Source organism: Pan paniscus, chromosome 1, assembly GCF_029289425.2.
Source record: "Pan paniscus chromosome 1, NHGRI_mPanPan1-v2.0_pri, whole genome shotgun sequence".
In the NCBI taxonomy this organism is placed as follows: Eukaryota; Metazoa; Chordata; class Mammalia; order Primates; family Hominidae; genus Pan; species Pan paniscus.
In genome coordinates this window covers 141978669-141996420 of record NC_073249.2, presented here as the reverse complement: position 1 = coordinate 141996420, position 17752 = coordinate 141978669, and the positions used below count along the sequence as shown (strand labels likewise).

The following is a 17752-nucleotide window of genomic DNA, read 5'->3' as shown; positions in this document are numbered from 1 at the left end:
TACTTGCATTATACTTACAGGTTGAGCGTCCGAAATCCAAAAATTCAGAATCCAAAATGCTCCAATAAGCATTTCCTTTGAGCTTCAGTCATGTCAGTGCTCAAATGTTTCAAATTTTAGAGCATTTTGATTTCAGATTTTTCCGATTTGGGATGTTCAACCTATACTATTACTCTCATTTTACATAGAAAGATACTGAGACAGACAGGTTAAGTAACTTGTACAAGATCACAGGCACAGTAAACAGAACTGGGACCGAAACCCAGGCAATCTGGCTCCAGAGCTAAGCTCCTAACCACTGAGTCATGCTACCTCTTCTAAGAGGCGTATAATAAACATTTGCTGAATTAAACAAAAATACAAGGCTTTGGGATATTCTTTACAGGATCTAATGCTCAAGAGGCGGTTTTCTTCCTATTACCATGCAAACAAACCATTTAAATACCCCAAGCCACAAAATAAAGTGTTAAAAATCATCTATAATTCCCATGGGCAAGTATATAGCATACTTACTAGATCCAAGTATGTTCAAGTCTTTACATTCTTCAATTTTGGCATCACTGTCAAAATAGATTTTGATTTTGCCACTGTGAGCTTTATTGTCAAAGATAATCTGGAGACACAAATGTATAGCGAGATTACAACACAGAAGAAAGTATAACATGTTAGATCAAATCTGCTTAAAAAAAAAAAATCACTGGCATCCAGTGTACTGATCCAAAGAGATTTACACAGGCCAGCAAAATGGCTGACTAGAATTACTAGACACTCATTTCCTGCACCCCCCCACCACACATACACACACACACAAGGGACCAAAATAATGAATAAACAACTATATTTTGACTGAAATCACTAAAGAAGTATACTGGAGAGCACCAGGGTAGCAGGAAAATCCTGTGGAGCATGAAAGCCCAGGACAGCAACATAGGAAGGGGAGCAAGGCACCCTGCCTCTGCCACACTGTCTCCCCAGCCAGGATCAGCTTAGAGCCAGGGGGATCTCTTTGGATAGGAAAACGTTAGACTAGAGACTCCAGTGGTCCTCATTACGGCCACAGAATGCCAGCAGTCATTGCTACAGGAGAGCCCTCCAGTCCTCACAGGCTTTGAATCCAGTTTGGAGAGGTGCCGGGAGTTCATACAGCCACGCTGCCCCAGAGTGGAAGCACACATTGCGCACTCTTCACCTCTGTGACCTAAGCTGCTATGGCATGACACCATTTAGAGACCAGATGCTAACAGAGTGTGTTCTGCCCTGGGGGCCAGTACTCATTGTCTCTCTCCATCCCTGAAGTCCTGCCATTATTCTACCATGTTCACAAAGGTGCCTGCAACACCATGACACTGGCTGCCTAGAGCCTAGACCTGATGGAACATCTGAGACCCTGACATCTGAATCCATGCAGCACCCCTTCCTGCTCCTGCCCCTGGGAACAGGCAGAACTGCACAGCAGGAAGCTGCCAAACAGCTGGCTGGTGTGCTGTGCTTGTGCACACTTGGGCCACACAGTTGGCTGTCTTTCCACACCCACACAGGCCTGACAGCCAGTTCAGCAGTAACCTCGCATCTCTAAAGAGCCTGCCTCACAGCCTACTGGCCCCACCACAACCATGCACACCTGGCCTGACAACCAGCTGGGCAGCAATTGCCCCTACCCAGTTGAAGAGCCTGCCACACAGCCTGCTGCTTATCATGTATGCACATGTCCAGCCCGACAACAAGTCTGGCATCCCTGCCTCCAGCAAAACTGTGTCATTGCTGTTAAAAACTCCCTCAGCTTAGGCCACTGAGCCAATCACAGACATCACTGACAAGGAGTACAACTGAACAAACTGCATGGACACCATACTACTGAGTCTGCCCAGAACCAAAGCCACTATACCCAACCAACACCCTAGGGCCCATCTACAGGAAAAAGTCTATCCCTGTGAAAGCTATTCCATAAAATTGGAAAAAGCAACTATTTCACTAGATGCATAGATAACAATGTAGGGACACAAGAAACATGAAAAAGCAAGAAAACATGGCACCCAAAAGAACATAATAATTCTCAAGTAGCAGGCCCCAAAGAAAAGGATATTCATTAAATGCCTGAAAAATTCAAAATAATGATCTTAAGAAAGCTCAGTGAGATATAAAAGAATACAAACAATTCAATGAAACCAGGAACATAATTTATGATTTGATTGAGAAATTCAACAGAGAGACATAGCATAAAAAAGAACCAAACAAAAATCTTGGAGCTGAATTATTCAATGAGTGAAATTAAAAAATTACAATTGAGAGCTTCAACAACAGACTACATCAAGCAAAGAAAAATGAATTTCTGGCCGGGTGCAGTGGCCTGCCTGTAATCCCAGCACTTTGGAAGGCCAAGGCAGGTGGATCATTTTAGGTCAGGAGGTCGAGACCAGCCTGGCCAACATGGTGAAACCCCATCTCTAATAGAAAATACAAAACTAGCTGGGTGCGGTGGCAGGTGCCTGTAATCCCAGCTACTGGGGAGGCTGAGGCATGAGAATCACTTGAATCTAGGAGGCGGAGGATGCATTGAGCTGAGATCACACCACTGCACTCCAGCCTAGGCAATAGATTGAGACTCTGCCTCGATAAAAAAAAAATAAAATAAAATGAAAAGAATTTCTGAACTTGAAGACAGGTCTTTTCAAATAACCCAGTTGAAATCTTCTCAAGTCTTGGGAGAGATATGGACATCCAGATCTAGGAAGCTCAAAGATCCCCAATTAGATTCACCCCAAAAAGATTCTCTCCAAGGCCCATTATAATCAATCTGTCAAAAGTCAAAGACAGAGACAATTCTAAAAGCTGCAAATAGGCTGGGTGCGGTGGCTCACGCCTGTAATCCCAACACTTTGGGGGGCTAAGGCAGACAGATCACGAGGTCAGGAGATCGAGACCATCCTAGCTAACACGGTGAAACCCCGTCTCTACTAAAAATACAAAAAAAAATTAGCCGGGCGTGGTGGCGGGTGCCTGTAGTCCCAGCTACTCAGGAGACTGAGGCAGGAGAATGGCATGAACCTGGGAGGCAGAGCTTGCAGTGAGCGGAGATTGTGCCACTGAATGCACTCCAGCCTGGGCAACAGAGCGAGACTCCGTCTCAAAAAATAAAAATAAAAAAATACTGCAAGAGAAAAACATCAAGTCACACATAACAGAATCTCCATTAGACTATCAGAACATTTCTCAGCAGAAACCAGGCAGGCCAGGAGAGAATGAGATGATATATTCAAAGGGTTTAAAGAAAAAAAAAAAACAACAAAACTGTCAGTCAAGAATACTATATCCAGCAAAGCCATCCTTCAGAAATGAAGAAGAAATAAAGACCTCCCCAGACAAGCAAAAGCTGAGGGAATTTCCACCACTAGACCAGCCTTTCAAGAAATGCTTGAGGGAGCACTAAAACTGGAAATGAACAATAATTATCATGAAAACATGTGAAAGCATAAAACTCAACAGTAGAGGTAAGTTTATAATCAAATTCAGAATACCCCAGTATTGGAATGGTGCTATATAAATCTCTTAGTCCTCTAGTATGAAGGTTTTAAGTCAAAATTGTAAAAAACAAACACAAGTACAATTAGAGGCTAAGGAACTCACAATAAAGACATAAATTAAGGCAACAAAGAGAATTATGCCAATGAAAATGTTCACATCACAAGATTTCTTCACAACTTTCTGTTATTAATGAAACAAATATGATTGAAAGGGCTAATATGTGAAGTTTTACTAAATACAGGATATCAGATATCTGGTTCAGAGAAATTCTAGAGAAAAACAGACAACCAGTCCTAGGAATAAAAACCAAAATTAACTAACCTTTGAAAGAACACAAATGATCTCATTTATTATTCTGAATTGAATTTAAAAGCATTTCCTTCAATTTAGTTCTTTGGGTATGAAATTCTAGTTTTTGTTAGGCTAGAAATTATTTTTCTATTTGTTTCAAGAGCTACATATAATGCTTTCAGAAAGAACAAAGATTGCTCCAAGACTGCAGGCTGAACTTAAGATGTCCAAATGCCCTCAATCTTCTACCTTATGAAATTTAAATCAATCATTTAAATCATTTACAGTTTATAAGTGATATATGCCAAGTACTTATTAGGGTGAACACATTAAGAAAACCAAAAAGTTCACTGGCAGAGCTTGGAGAGCCGGATATGTAGGTGATCAAATCCACATGCACCTGCCTGTCTCTGAACACAAGCCAAGTTTGCCCAAGATCACACACTCAAACCAAAGGTTTGAGAATTAAACCATACCATCCTCATTTCTATACCTGTAAGTTATGATTAAACCTCCATTAGCACTGGCACTCAAGATCTCTGTTTCCTCCAGGAGAGCCCCTAAAATGCTTTTCTCAAAGCAGATAGAAGTCCAAAGAACAAAATAAAAATGAAAAGCCAATATTTTAAAACCCACACCTCCGACCATATCATGACAAAGTCATCAATGACCTCATCCTTGCAGACCAAACTCCATGCTCCTCTCCTGCCTTTCTCCTCATCCCTGCAGATGCTCCCAGTGCTCCTCTGGCCCACCCACCCCAGAGAGCTTGCAGCTGGAGACATTCTTCCTTACCACATATCACAACCTGTAGTTACTTTTATTTCATTTACTTGTTTTTCTGTTTCCCCTACTAGGCTGTAAGCTTTCCTGAGGGCCACTGTGCCTCTAGGGCATAGCAAAATGCCTGGTGCATAGTATGGACTCATTAAGTATTTATTGATAGTTGAATGAAACACTCTTCTGAATTGCTAAAGGACAGTATATACAACTTTCAGCTAGGCATTCAGTTTAGTCCCTTAATGAACAGGGAAGGCAGGGAGGGAGAAAAAGAAGGAAGGCGAGAAGGACAGAGAAAGTCTATGAAAATGAGAAGGCAGCTTACTTCCCCATAAAAGTGAACTGTCTCTTCTACTATACATGCCCCCTCCCAAAATAAAAAGAGAAACGACTGCTCCTTTGCAGACTGGTCTTCACATCAGTGGAGCAGTTTATGCCTCGAGGTTTGAAAATATTTGCTATAACATTTGCAAAGACCTTCCTCTAAAGCTGGGAAGAACACTATAGACATTTAAAACACCTTCATAAACATTTTTAAAAATGTATTAGGAGAGTAGAAAGTCAAAGCTAATTTTTTAAACTCTTCTTTTCAATGTAGAAACTTGGTTTTTAAAAGTTGAAAAGGGTTTGCTTCATCTTCAGAAGTAATGGTCTCTGGATCAACAATAATACCATAATGAGGCTGGGCATGGTGGCTCATGCCTGTAATCCCAGCATTTTGGGAGGCCGAGGCGGGCAGATCACTGGAGGCCAGGAGTTCGAGACCAGCCTGGCCAACATGGCAAAACCCTGTCTTGTCTTTACTATTAATAAAAACACAAAAAAGTTAGCTGGGTGTGGTGGCACATGCCTGTAATCCCACCTACTTGGGAGGCTGAGGCATGAGCATCGTTTGAATCCGGGAGGCAGAGATTGCAGTGAGCTGAGATCACGCCACTGCACTCCAGCCTGGGTGACAGAGCGAGACTACGTATTAGAAAAAAAAAAAAAGAGTATCATATTGTATCACTAAATCTGTTTTAAACATGACTGCATTTAACACATCTGTAGGCTGCTGTGTTTTATACTCTGCATCAACAAAAAGTGTAGGAAAAAAATAAAAGGAAGTAGCTAGTAAAACAAAGATACTTGCCGTATTCTGAAAGACATAACAGTCTGGTAACTCACGGGAATGAATTGTTTGTAGGTCAATGCCTTTAAGATGAAAGGAGATTTCAACCTGTAAGAGCCTGAATAAAATATATTGAAAGGTATAAATTGTCATAATCTTACTATATACTATTCTCCTTCTCCCACCCTCATCTCTTGGGGAATAACACTTTAAAATGTATTTACCGATAAAATTCCAGTCTGAAGAATGATGAGTTCTTCCAGTCCGGAGGCTTCTTGGAGAGGTCCTGAAGGTCTAATTGAACACAATCTAGGGCAATGAAAGAACAAGAAATGGTTGTTTCAGGCAAGAATTAGGTGCTAAAACTAATGGGTGAAAGTGTGACAAGCAGCAGGTTACTTAGGGAGTTTCAAAGTATCTCCCTAGAAAATACCAGTTATTCAGGAAAAATGATAGTAACCTCACAGACACCTGTGAAGTGAACCTGGCAGACACCACACTAACCAAGTGATCAGTTACATCACAGTAATGAGATAAACAGACATGTACCTCCTGATACAATGAACTGAGAAGCATATGACATCACTTGTGTGGTATTCCTGCCAAAAAATGTATAACTTCAATCTAGTCATGAAGAAACAGAAAAACCCAATGTGAGAGACATTCTACTCTTTAAATGTATCAAGATCATAAAAGTTAAACAAACAAAAACCAAGAAACTTTAGACTAAAAAGACATAACATGACAACTAAATGCCAGATGTTATTCTGAATAGGATCTTGGAGTTGGGTGCAGTTTTCATTTTATGATAAAGAACATTAGGAAAATTTATGAAATGTGAATAGGGTTTGTAGAATATAGTATTGTATCAATGTTAACTCATTATTTTGAGCACTGTATAGTGGTTGTGTAGGAGAATGTTCTTGTTTTGGGGAAATGCACACTGAAGTATTTAGGGGCAAAGGAATAGCATGTCTGCACCTCCAGGAGAAATATTTATGCATAGAAAGAATGATCAAGCAAATGTGATAAAATGTTAGTGTTGGCCGGGTGCGGTGGCTCACACCTGTAATCCCAGCTCTTTAGGAGGCCAAGGTGGGCGGATCATGAGGTTAGGAGTTCAAAACCAGTCTGACCAACATGGTGAAACCCCGTCTCTACTAAAAATACAAAATTTACCCGGGCGTGGTGGCATGCACCTGTAATCTCAGCTACTCAGGAAGCTGAGGCAGGAGAATTGCTTGAACCCGGGAGGCAGAGGTTTCAGTGAGCCAAGATTGCGCCACTGCACTCCAGCCTGGGCGACAAGAGCGAAACTCTATCTCAAAAAAAAAAAATGTTAGTATTGGGGAAATCTGGATGAAGGGTATACAGGAAATATTTGTGCTATTTTGTAACTTTTCTGGTAAGTCTGGCACTTTTTCAAAGTAAAAAAATAGAAAGAAAAAGAACACAGGTTGTATTCAAGTAAAAACAGATTATGAGCTGTAAATGATAGAAGAAAGATTCCAAGAACCTCACATAAAAATTAGTCTCATTATTGTGTAGGCTAACACCCTTGTTTTACAGGGCAGGAAACAAGGAGCTCTAAAGACAAGCACCTTTCAAGGTCACAGAAACCTAGTGACAGAACTGGTATGAAACCAGCATGGGTGACCCTTGCCCAGGCTGTTGCTGCCCCTTCCATGCTGACTTTGAAATGGAAAAGTTGGGGCCTTGTGCAGTGCCTGGCACCTAGTAGGTGTTCATGAATCTTGGAAAACTCACTGGCTGATTCTTCAAAAGTGTTATTCCACAACTGCAACTCTTCATTTGCTTATTTATCCTTCCAACTAGAGTATAAGGTCTTTGAGATCAAGAGCACAACTTTATTGCACCTTGCTAAACGCCCATTGCCTAGCATCTAGCTGGCACTCAAAATATGTCCTGATACACGGGATACACTTACGTTTAATGAAAATTAGATGTCCTGAGCCAGAAACAGGGCCCAGAGCTAAACAGACAACTCAGTAGACACAATATTTTTAAAAGATAGTTGCAGAGAGTGTGTCTCCCTGTGTTTGGCAGATGGAGTATTACACAACTCAATATTGGTTTTCCTGACTAGACCTTAATTAGTACAGTGAGGGCAGTTGGTCAAAAGAAACTTGTTTCTGGCAGGAAAAGACTGATGATAGAAATAGCAAAAACATATTGGCACTTAACTCCATACCAGACACTGTGCTGGACTTTATATATTCTCTCAATTAATGCATCATCTCATTTAATCTTCAAAGCAACCTTGTGAGATAGGCACTATTAGTGCCATTTCACAAATGAACAAACCAAGGCCCAGAGAGGCCAAGAAACTTCCTCAAGGTCACACAGGTAGCTACTAGGTATCCAAAAGTTAATTCGACTTGTGCTTGGTTCTAGAGCCTGAGCTCTACCAGTGCACTGAGGAGGTTGACCTCTGAGCACATATTTTAGAAGAACATCAAAGACCCAGGCTCCATACCCAACTCATTCGTTTATTCAGTAAATATTTGCTGAAAGCCAGGCACTGTGCTAGGCACTGAAGATAAAGCAATGAACAAGACAGACATGGTTACCATCTTCATGGAGCTCACATTCTAGTGGGGGAGATAACAATAAGTAAAAATATATACAAGATAATTTCACAATGTGAGAAGTACTATGAAGATAAAGTGAACAAGAAAAACTAAGAGGGTGATATGGTTTGTCTGTGTCCCCAACCAAATCTCATCTTGAATTGTAGTTTCCATAATCCCCACATGTTGTGAGAGGGACCCAGTAGGAGGTAATTAAATCATGGGGGCAGTTACCCCCATGCTGCTGTTCTTGTGATAATGGGTGAGTTCTCATGAGATCTGATGGTTTTATAGGAGGCTTTTCTCACTTTGCTCTGCACTTCTCCTTCCTGCCACCATGTAAAGAAGGATGTGTTTGCTTCCCCTTCCACCATGATTGTAAGTTTCCTGAGGCCTCCACAGCCCTGCAGAACTATAAGTCAATTAAACCTCTTTCCTTTATAAATTATTGCATATGTCTTTATTAGCAGCATGAGAACGGACTAATACAGAGGGGGAGTCCACCTTAGGAAAGATAGTTAGGGAATGGTTTTCACGGTGCGAAACATGTTTGAACTGAAATCTTTTTCCTGAAAGGAAAAAGAACCAGCTATGCATAGATCCAAACAGGAAAAAAATCAAGCACTAAGACCTCCAAGCAAGAAAGAGCCTGGCTTGCTCAACAAACAGAAAGGATGTTACAACAGAGAAATGAGGACAGGGGTCTGGAGAGGCAGGCAGGGGGCTAGTTTCTGTAAGGACTTGTGGATTTTATTCTACATGGGATGGGAAGCCACTAATGATTTTTAAGCCTGGAAGAGATATGACCTGATTTACCACTGTGGTTTCTGCAGGGCAGGGCAGGGGCTCATAGAGGCAAGACCAGAAGCAGGGAGACCATCTAAGCAAGTAGTAGCTTGGATGACAGTGGTGGCAGTGAAAATGGGGAAATTGGCAACTTCAAGTACGGGGCTTGAATAACTGGGATTATTACAGTATGATATGAAAATGTTGGTATCATTTTTCAAAATCCAGAAGTCTAAGAAAGAAACAGCTTGGGCCATGGAGTAGGTAGGGAGATGGGGCAGGTTTAAAATGTTCTGTTTTAGACACAGCAGTTTTGAAATTTCTATTAGGCAACACAGTGGAGTTGTCAGGTAGTCAGTTGGATATATGAGGAGCGTGGAGCTCAGGGAACTTTGGATTAGAGATGCAAATTTGGGTACACCTTTCTAAAGAAAGGGCACAACTCCTCAGAAACTGAAAGGAGTGGGTCCTGCTGCTCTGGTGAGGGTTTTAACTGTGGCCTCACCTCTGTGCTCCTTTGTAACACAAGGGTGAAAAGAAGTGGAAGGAAGTTATGCAAGAAGCTTTGAAGACATGGTGGCAAGAGATGAGGGTGTTCTTTCTATCTGGCACACTTCTCCAGTAAGCATCAGCTGGGCACAAGGATGGAAGAGGCTGGGGACTAATGGTGATTGAGTGGATCCAGTTGAGAAGAGAGGAGAGGCAAGCATTCTGACAGCTTTTGTAAAGTGATATTGATGTACAAAGGTTTCTAAGCAGGATCCAGAAGGCACTGAAGGCAGGAGGTGGTGATGGACAGTGAAGAATTGGATGAAGTCAGTAAAAAAAGATGTCTATGTGAAGTCAAAGATCTTTAGTTGGAGATCACTGAACCAGTGCTTCAAACATTTAATGTGTGTAAACCACTTGGGGAGATTGCTGCTAAGAAGCACTTTTGGATTCAGTGGCTCTAGGGTGGGGCCTGAGATTCTGCATTTCTCATAAGCTCCCAGCTGAAGCCCATGTTGCTGGTCTTTCAGCAGCAAAGACCTACTGTCACTAAATCATTACATGACCTAGTTGCCTACCTTGACTGAGCATCAGTTTCCTCAACTGTAAAGGTCAAATTGATGATATTTAAAGTCCTCCTGCCTCTAACATTCTTATTCTAAGGTGAAGTTAAAAAAAAAAAAAGTTAAACTGATCTGAGTAAACAACTATATTCTGAAAGAAGAAACATGTTCGAGCTCTCTGTGCCACACACTGTCCTAGGTCTTTTTCTCCTGTATTTCATTTATTCTAAGATGTAACTTTTTTCACTTTTAAGCATCTCAAAAGCAGATGAGTCTTTAAAAAAAATGGTATCTTAGATTCACAGAAATTGGACAGAATTCTGTTAGTTAATTTTACACTATTTGTAAGATTTGCCTTATAAAAGTCTGTTTGGTGGTTCAAATTTTGTATTATTTTGTAATTATAGGGTTTCACTTTGTTTAAATACTCATTCAGAACTCTCTGAAGTCTGGCTGACTTTCCACTTATAGTCATTGCTACTGAGGCCGTCAAGCACATGGTGGCAACAAAACTCAGTTTTGTTTTTTTTTTTTCAAGATAGCAAAAGCCCTAAGTAAAACATCAAACGTCAAGCAGAATAAACTGATATCTACAGTAACAGCCTCATAACTCAAATGAATATGAATCTCACAGAATACTCCAGCCAAAGAAATAACCCTTTCAAGGGGAGGGTATATTCCTGCTGTTCTTAAAACAGCAGGAAAAATGATGAAATGGTCATAATGTCTCATGCTAAGAACATGTGGAAAAGAATATAAGACACTCAAAAATTGTATTACAGAAAATGAAACACTATATTAAAATGTTACTCAAATGTAAAAAAAAAAATTATTTATTTATTTTTTCAAGACGGAGTTTCACTCTTGTTGCCCAGGCTGGAGTGCAAGGGTGCAATCTCGGCTCACTGCAGCCTCTGCCGCCTGGGTTCAAGCAATTCTCCTGCCTCAGCCTCCCGAGTAGCTGGGATTACAGGCATGTGCCACCACGCCCGGCTAATTTTGTAATTTTAGTAGAGACGGGGTTTCTCCATGTTGGTCAGGCTGGTCTCGAACTCCCAACCTCAGGTGATCCACCCGCCTTGGCCTCCCAAAGTGCTGGGATTAAGGGCATGAGCCACTGCGCCCAGCCAAACATTTTTTAACAGGATTCATAACAGTCCTCCCAATGAGGCTGACCTGGAAAGCTGTAGTTCTAGAGGCAGAACCAGGAGGGATATACCCATTAGCATAAATTAAGGGAAACACTAATCTTGACCTACACAATCAGCTGTGCAGCTAAATATAAGCCCACCAGGAAAGCTGGGCATATAGGCAGATACCTGTGTTTAGAATACTGAAGGATGATTCCCTTAGTAGTAAAGATAGTGCAAAATTCATGAGTAGTTAATCTGGAACAGCTTCAGCTAATTCACCTACATCAACTATAGTGCCAAATGAATGAAGTCAAACTCAATCCTATTATATATGCAGGCTTCCTTCAATGTATCCAAGGAAAGAGAGCCTAAAATCTAGTATCACATATTTGAAGAATATTCATTATACCTTTTGGATATGTCAGAAGATTCTCTTTGACAAGTTATATTTAATAAGTCAAAGAATACAATTAACATATTTAAGCAATCTCTCTTAAAATAAACTCAAATTAATAACCAACCTCTGTCCATTTAGTTAAACATAGTCCATATTCTGAGAGAAATGAAATGAACAAGGGAAAGACTGTCCAACGGTCAGGAAATAAATCCTGCTTTCCAGCATTGCCAGTGCTATCTAGCCACTGACATGACTTTGGCCACATTTCTTTAATCAATTTTCCAAGAAAAATCAATTGAGAAAAACAGTATATGAATCACGGGGAAACCACCGTATGGTACATCCAATTTGAGTCACATATTTTTAACAGGGCAAGGGACAGATGGCTTACTTGAAACAGAGGGTAACAGGACAAGTCCTCCTGCCACAGTTACTGGAATCACCTACAGGGAGGAGCATAGCTGACCACCCAGGTAAAAGATTAAAACAGGATTAGCCCCTGTAGGTGGACTCCAAATAGATTTCAGGTTAGCAGAAGCTTCCAGGGAGATAAGACAAGTGACAACTGACATTTCAATGTTGCTGGCTACAGAACCAGGTAACTCTCCTCTAGATGGTCTCTGAAAGCACCATGGGAGCCAGATACCACATGTGCCCTTGATGGTGCCGGCTTATGGGCTGGTTCTTTCAGAGTCAAGAGCACATGACACATTTACTCACGAAGAGCTTCTGAGCGGGCAGCCTATAGAAACAATTAAAACCTCTGTCTTACAGCGTGTTCTCCTGCTGTGTCATCGAGGCACCTTAAGATCAGATTATAGGAAGTACGATCAAATGAACTCATCAATGTGAAGCTCTAATTTTAATAAAAGCATTCCAAATTTAAACTCCTGTTAGAATCCCTACTCCTGAACCGTTAGTACTTGAGGAGCCACAACTGATTAATCTTTGCAACCCCAGCACATAAAACTGAGTGCACTGGACATGATGACTACACACCAGAGGTTTGTTGAGTGAACAACAAAACAATAAAATAATGAAACATTATTTTAAAAAACAAAAAGTCTTAAGCCAAACACCTCGTATTTACATACAGTATGCTCTTAAATTCTTAACAAAATAGCACAAAGCAATTCGACTTGATTAGCCATTAACTTGTTGCCAAGGGATCTCCTAAGACAGAAAGTGAGTTATTAATCACAATTCACCTTTGAAGAGCATTTCTATATTTTACAAATAATAAAAACAAGTGTACAAAGCATCTTTATGTATATTATTTCATTTAACACATACAGACCATTTTTTCAGAAAGCCTAATCACCCCTTCATAGGGAAAAAAAAAACAAAAAACAGGACCTGTGAATATACCACCAAACCAACAATCTTGAGTTGCTCCAAACAGATCCACAAATGCTGTCCCTGTCCCATCGCCACAACCCCACAGTTTCCTGAGCCAAAGCCCCTCTGCAGGCCAGTGTTGGAGTGTCAGCCCCTAACAGGTTAGCTCTCACCAAAGCAAAGTTTTTCCATCTGGGTTGCTAGCACATGAGGGCATTTTTGCTCTTACCAGAAGACGATAAAGGTACATCATGAAATTATCACTGCATTACCGAGCTCAACGTCGTTGTCAATATTCAGTGTCTCATTAGAAGGAAACATGGTCCCTTTCTTGTAATGCTGCTTACAGACTTTTAAGCCAATTCTATTGTCTTCATTTTCTCCATAACCAAGGGTCCCCAGGGTAATGTCCTTTAGCTGATGATACTATTAAAAAATAGTCAAATAAAAACCACATATGACATTTTAAAACTTTGATCAGAGGTTATAGCATATAGAATGTACTTTCAGTTACTTTGTATTGTTTACATCATGGCCCTCAATAAAAGTTCCCAATTTAAACTACTACAAAGAAATCTTCTCAGTTTGTTCAGCAAGACACTGCCTCACAGAACTCGAAACAAAACAAGGTGATGGACGGCTCCCACCTCACTCAGCCAAAGCCAAGGTCCTGCCTTATCTCTAGGACCTCATCTCCTACTCCAGTCCCTTGGCTCCAACCCGCAAAGCTGCACTGCCCTCCAGGCAGTTCCTGGAGCTCACACGCATATTTTTGCCTCTGGCCTTTGCTGTTCCCTCTGCCTGGAGACCCACGTACATACCCGCTTGGTTTACTCACTCCTTCAGCTCTCAATTCCACACCTCAATAAGGCCTTCCCTCCCCAGGCCAAGGAAAATTGCAAACATATATCAAAACATCACATTGTACCCCATAACTATATACTGTGTGCAATTATGCCCTGTCAAATAAAAATAAAATAAATGCAGTAAAAAAGAAAGAAAGAAAGAAAATCACAAACATTCATCATCGCACCCAGGTACTTCCCATCTCCTTCCCTGCTTTACTCCTTAGCAGTTATTACTTTCTAATATCTGCTGAGGACATGAGCCATCCACACTCCACAGCTTACATCAATGACTAACATGAACCAACATTAGCTTACCTGAGCTTACATTAACATGGCTTTACTGTTGGCTATCTGCACTAATAGGGCTTTACTAGCTCTGTCTTCATTAATACGACTTTACTATTCCTGAAAATTTTTGCCCTGGACCATAAAATTCCCTCTATTATTTCAGGAACATCCAAAAATTTCATTGAAATAGATAACAATTGGAAGATTTTGTCTGAAAACAACTCCAAGATTCTTTGAAACTGCCTCCCCAATCCTCACCTTGCCGTGTCCATCAGTCCTAAATTATTATATCATCATCCTTACCTAATTCTAATCAAGCTCCCCTCACATTAAAGAACTCCCTCCTCACCCAAGGCAAGATGGCATCTGATCAATATAGCATCTCCCTTACCACTCTAAGTAATAAGCTCAGCTTTGCTCATCAACATGTTTTTTGTGTGGTATTCTCAGGGAGCCAGCATTTGATATTACACATTTCACTTCTTTTTGTCTAGCTCTTCGTTCCAGAATTAAGCTCTATAAAGGAAGGCGCTTTGTCTGTTTTATTCACTGATGCATCCTCAATGTCTGGAATAACACCTGCTACATATTAGATACTTCAATATTTATTGAATGAATGAAAAAGAGCAGGAACAGTTTCTCTTTCCTAAATTAGTTCTTCAAGTCTACTAATCTGCTTTCTCATACCTGTCTAGATACAACTATTTTATATTCCATATTCTTAAGATTCAGCTAGGGTTATTAATGCTAAAACATCACAATTAAGGCCACAGAATCCCTGATTTTTTTTATTTATTTACTTATTTATTTATTTTGTAGAGATGGGGTTTCACAATGCTGCCCAGACTGGACTCAAAGGATCAACCCACTTTAGCCTCCCAGAGTGCTTGGATTACAGGCATGAGTCACTACGCCAGGCTGGAATCTTTGATTTTATATTAAGCTTTCATCAAGCCTTCTGAGATTAAAAATCTACTCTTGCTATTTGATCTGGGGTAATTTTCCAAAAGCAGTAGGTATGAAGTGATAAATTAAAACGATAAATATTTTTTAAAAAGTCAAAATAGGCAAACTCTTTTGTGTGGAAATGTAGCTTCAAAAATAGCAATAAACATTTTTCGGCAGACTGCAAAACTTACATTAGAATATTTTAACATGTGTATAATCTTTGTTTGTTTGCTAAGACAAGGCCAAGTATCAATACATTGTTAAAGTATAGGTCATTCACAACAAAACACTTGCCTGATTAATAGCAAAAAAGATGCTCTCATAGGCATCCTCTTGAGTATATACACTGCAGCTGTAGTCATCTTCATCTGTACCAGAATATCCTTTCAAAAACAAGTGCTTAAAAGCAACAGTGTTATCTTCTTTGAAAGCAACCACCAGCTGGTTACTTAAACCAAAACGAACAAGCTAAAAAATAAAATAAAATAGAAATACATGAATTACACCATTTATCAGGGGAGGCAAATGTCTTCTCACTATCATCAACCATTACCTATAAACATCAGAAAATAATATCAGTTTTTTTTGGTTTATACTAATAGCATCAATGTCAAAATACAAGTCCCACAGAAGAATAACCTCATCAAGCTACACCAGCAATTCAAAGTAGCATAAAATTAGAAGAGATTACTGCTCCCAATGACTACTGACTCTACTGGCCTTTAATTAAGAAGGAAAGAATCCAAATCAGCTAAGTCTCAATCCATTTTTCTTATATCTGGATTTCAAGTTAATTGTTTTCAAAATCAATTACTTAGTAAAGCAGTAACTCATTGTATTGATTTAAGATTTAGAAATTGTAGTATTTTTTAAAATCACAACTATGTTTTACATATGGCTTTTAAAAGTGTTTTTTGAAAAGTAGCCTACATAAAAACTTACTCCAGCTAGGAGGTAATAGTTGTCAAAAGAATTCAATTGAGATTACAAGAAGCAGGAAACAGACGAGCTGTCGGGTGGCGGCGCCGCAGCCATGGAGGGAGGCGGCGGCGGCGGCTCGGGTGGCTGCGCTGGGAGGCGGCGATGAGAGGCTCGCACGCCTCCAGCCCGGCCCCGGCCCCCCGGGACGGAGAGCCGAGCAGCCCCGGCTCTGGGCTACGGACTATGGGCGAATAGCTCTGACCACCCGGCGAAGCATGCCGCCTGCCTTGGCCTCCCAAAGTGCCGAGATTGCAGCGTCTGCCCGGCTGCCACCCCGTCTGGGAAGTGAGGAGCGTCTCTGCCTGGCCGCCCATCATCTGGGACGTGAGGAGCCCCTCTGCCTGGCTACCCAGTCTGGAAAGTGAGGAGCGTCTCTGCCCGGCCGCCATGCCATCTAGGAAGTGAGGAGCGCCTCTTCCCGGCCACCATCCCATCTAGGAAGTGAGGAGCGTCTCTGCCCAGCCGCCCATCGTCTGAGATGTGGGGAGCGCCTCTGCCCCGCCGCCCCGTCTGGGAAGTGAGGAGCGCCTCTACCTGGCCGCGACCCCGTCTGGGAGGTGAGGAGCGTCTCTGCCCAGCCGCCCCGTCTGAGAAGTGAGGAGACCCTCCGCCTGGCAACCACCCCATATGAGAAGTGAGGAGCCCCTCCGCCCGGCAGCCACCCCGTCTGGGAAGTGAGGAGAGTCTCTGCCCGGCAGCCGCCCCGTCCAGGAGGGAGGTGGGGGGGTCAGCCCCCCGCCCGGCCAGCCGCCCCGTCCGGGAGGGAGGTGGGGGGGTCAGCCCCCCGCCTGGCCAGCCACCCCGTCCGGGAGGGAGGTGGGGGGGGTCAGCCCCCCGCCTGGCCAGCCACCCCGTCCAGGAGGGAGGTGGGGGGGGTCAGCCCCCTGCCCGGCCAGCCGCCCCGTCTGGGAGGTGAGGGGCGCCTCTGCCTGGCTGCCCCTACTGGGAAGTGAGGAGCCCCTCTGCCCAGCCAGCCGCCCCGTCCGGGAAGGAGGTGGGGGGGGGTCAGCCCCCCGCCCGGCCAGCCACCCCGTCCGGGAGGGAGGTGGGGGGGTCAGCCCCCCGCCCGGCCAGCCGCCCCATCCGGGAGGGAGGTGGGGGAGTCAGCCCCCCGCCCGGCCAGTCGCCCCGTCCGGGAGGGAGGTGGGGGGGTCAGCCCCCCGCCAGGCCAGCCGCCCCGACCGGGAGGGAGGTGGGGGGGTCAGCCCCCCGCCCGGCCAGCCGCCCCGTCCGGGAGGTGAGGGGTGCCTCTGCCCGGCCGCCCCTACTGGGAAGTGAGGAGCCTCTCTGCCCGGCCAGCCGCCCCATCCGGGAAGGAGGTGGGGGGGGGTCAGCCCCCCGCCCGGCCAGCTGCCCCGTCCGGGAGGGAGGTGGGGGCGTCAGCCCCCCACCAGGCCAACCGCCCCGACCGGGAGGGAGGTGGGGGGGTCAGCCCCCCGCCCGGCCAGCCGCCCCGTCCGGGAGGTGAGGGGCGCCTCTGCCCGGCCGCCCCTACTGGGAAGTGAGGAGCCCCTCTGCCCGGCCAGCCGCCCAGTCCGGGAAGGAGGTGAGGGGGTCAGCCCCCCGCCCGGCCAGCTGCCCCATCCGGGAGGGAGGTGGGGGGGTCAGCCCCCCGCCCGGCCAGCCGCCCTGTCTGGGAGGGAGGTGGGGGGGTCAGCCCCCCGCCCGGCCAGCCGCCCCCTCCGG

General features: G+C 43.5%; 1 protein-coding gene across 2 annotated transcripts in view; it reads right to left on the bottom strand.

The window, feature by feature from the left end:
- MCOLN2 (mucolipin TRP cation channel 2) overlaps positions 1-17752 on the bottom strand; it is an 80489-nt gene that overhangs the window by 22415 nt on the left and 40322 nt on the right. For both annotated transcript variants that reach the window (XM_003805288.7, XM_055116662.2), the window contains exons 3-7: positions 15380-15553; positions 13274-13427; positions 5929-6013; positions 5726-5822; positions 514-613 (exon numbers count right to left, since the gene is read on the bottom strand). In XM_003805288.7, coding sequence (XP_003805336.1) covers positions 514-613; positions 5726-5822; positions 5929-6013; positions 13274-13427; positions 15380-15553 — 610 coding nt within the window. The remainder of the gene's footprint in view (positions 1-513; positions 614-5725; positions 5823-5928; positions 6014-13273; positions 13428-15379; positions 15554-17752) is intronic.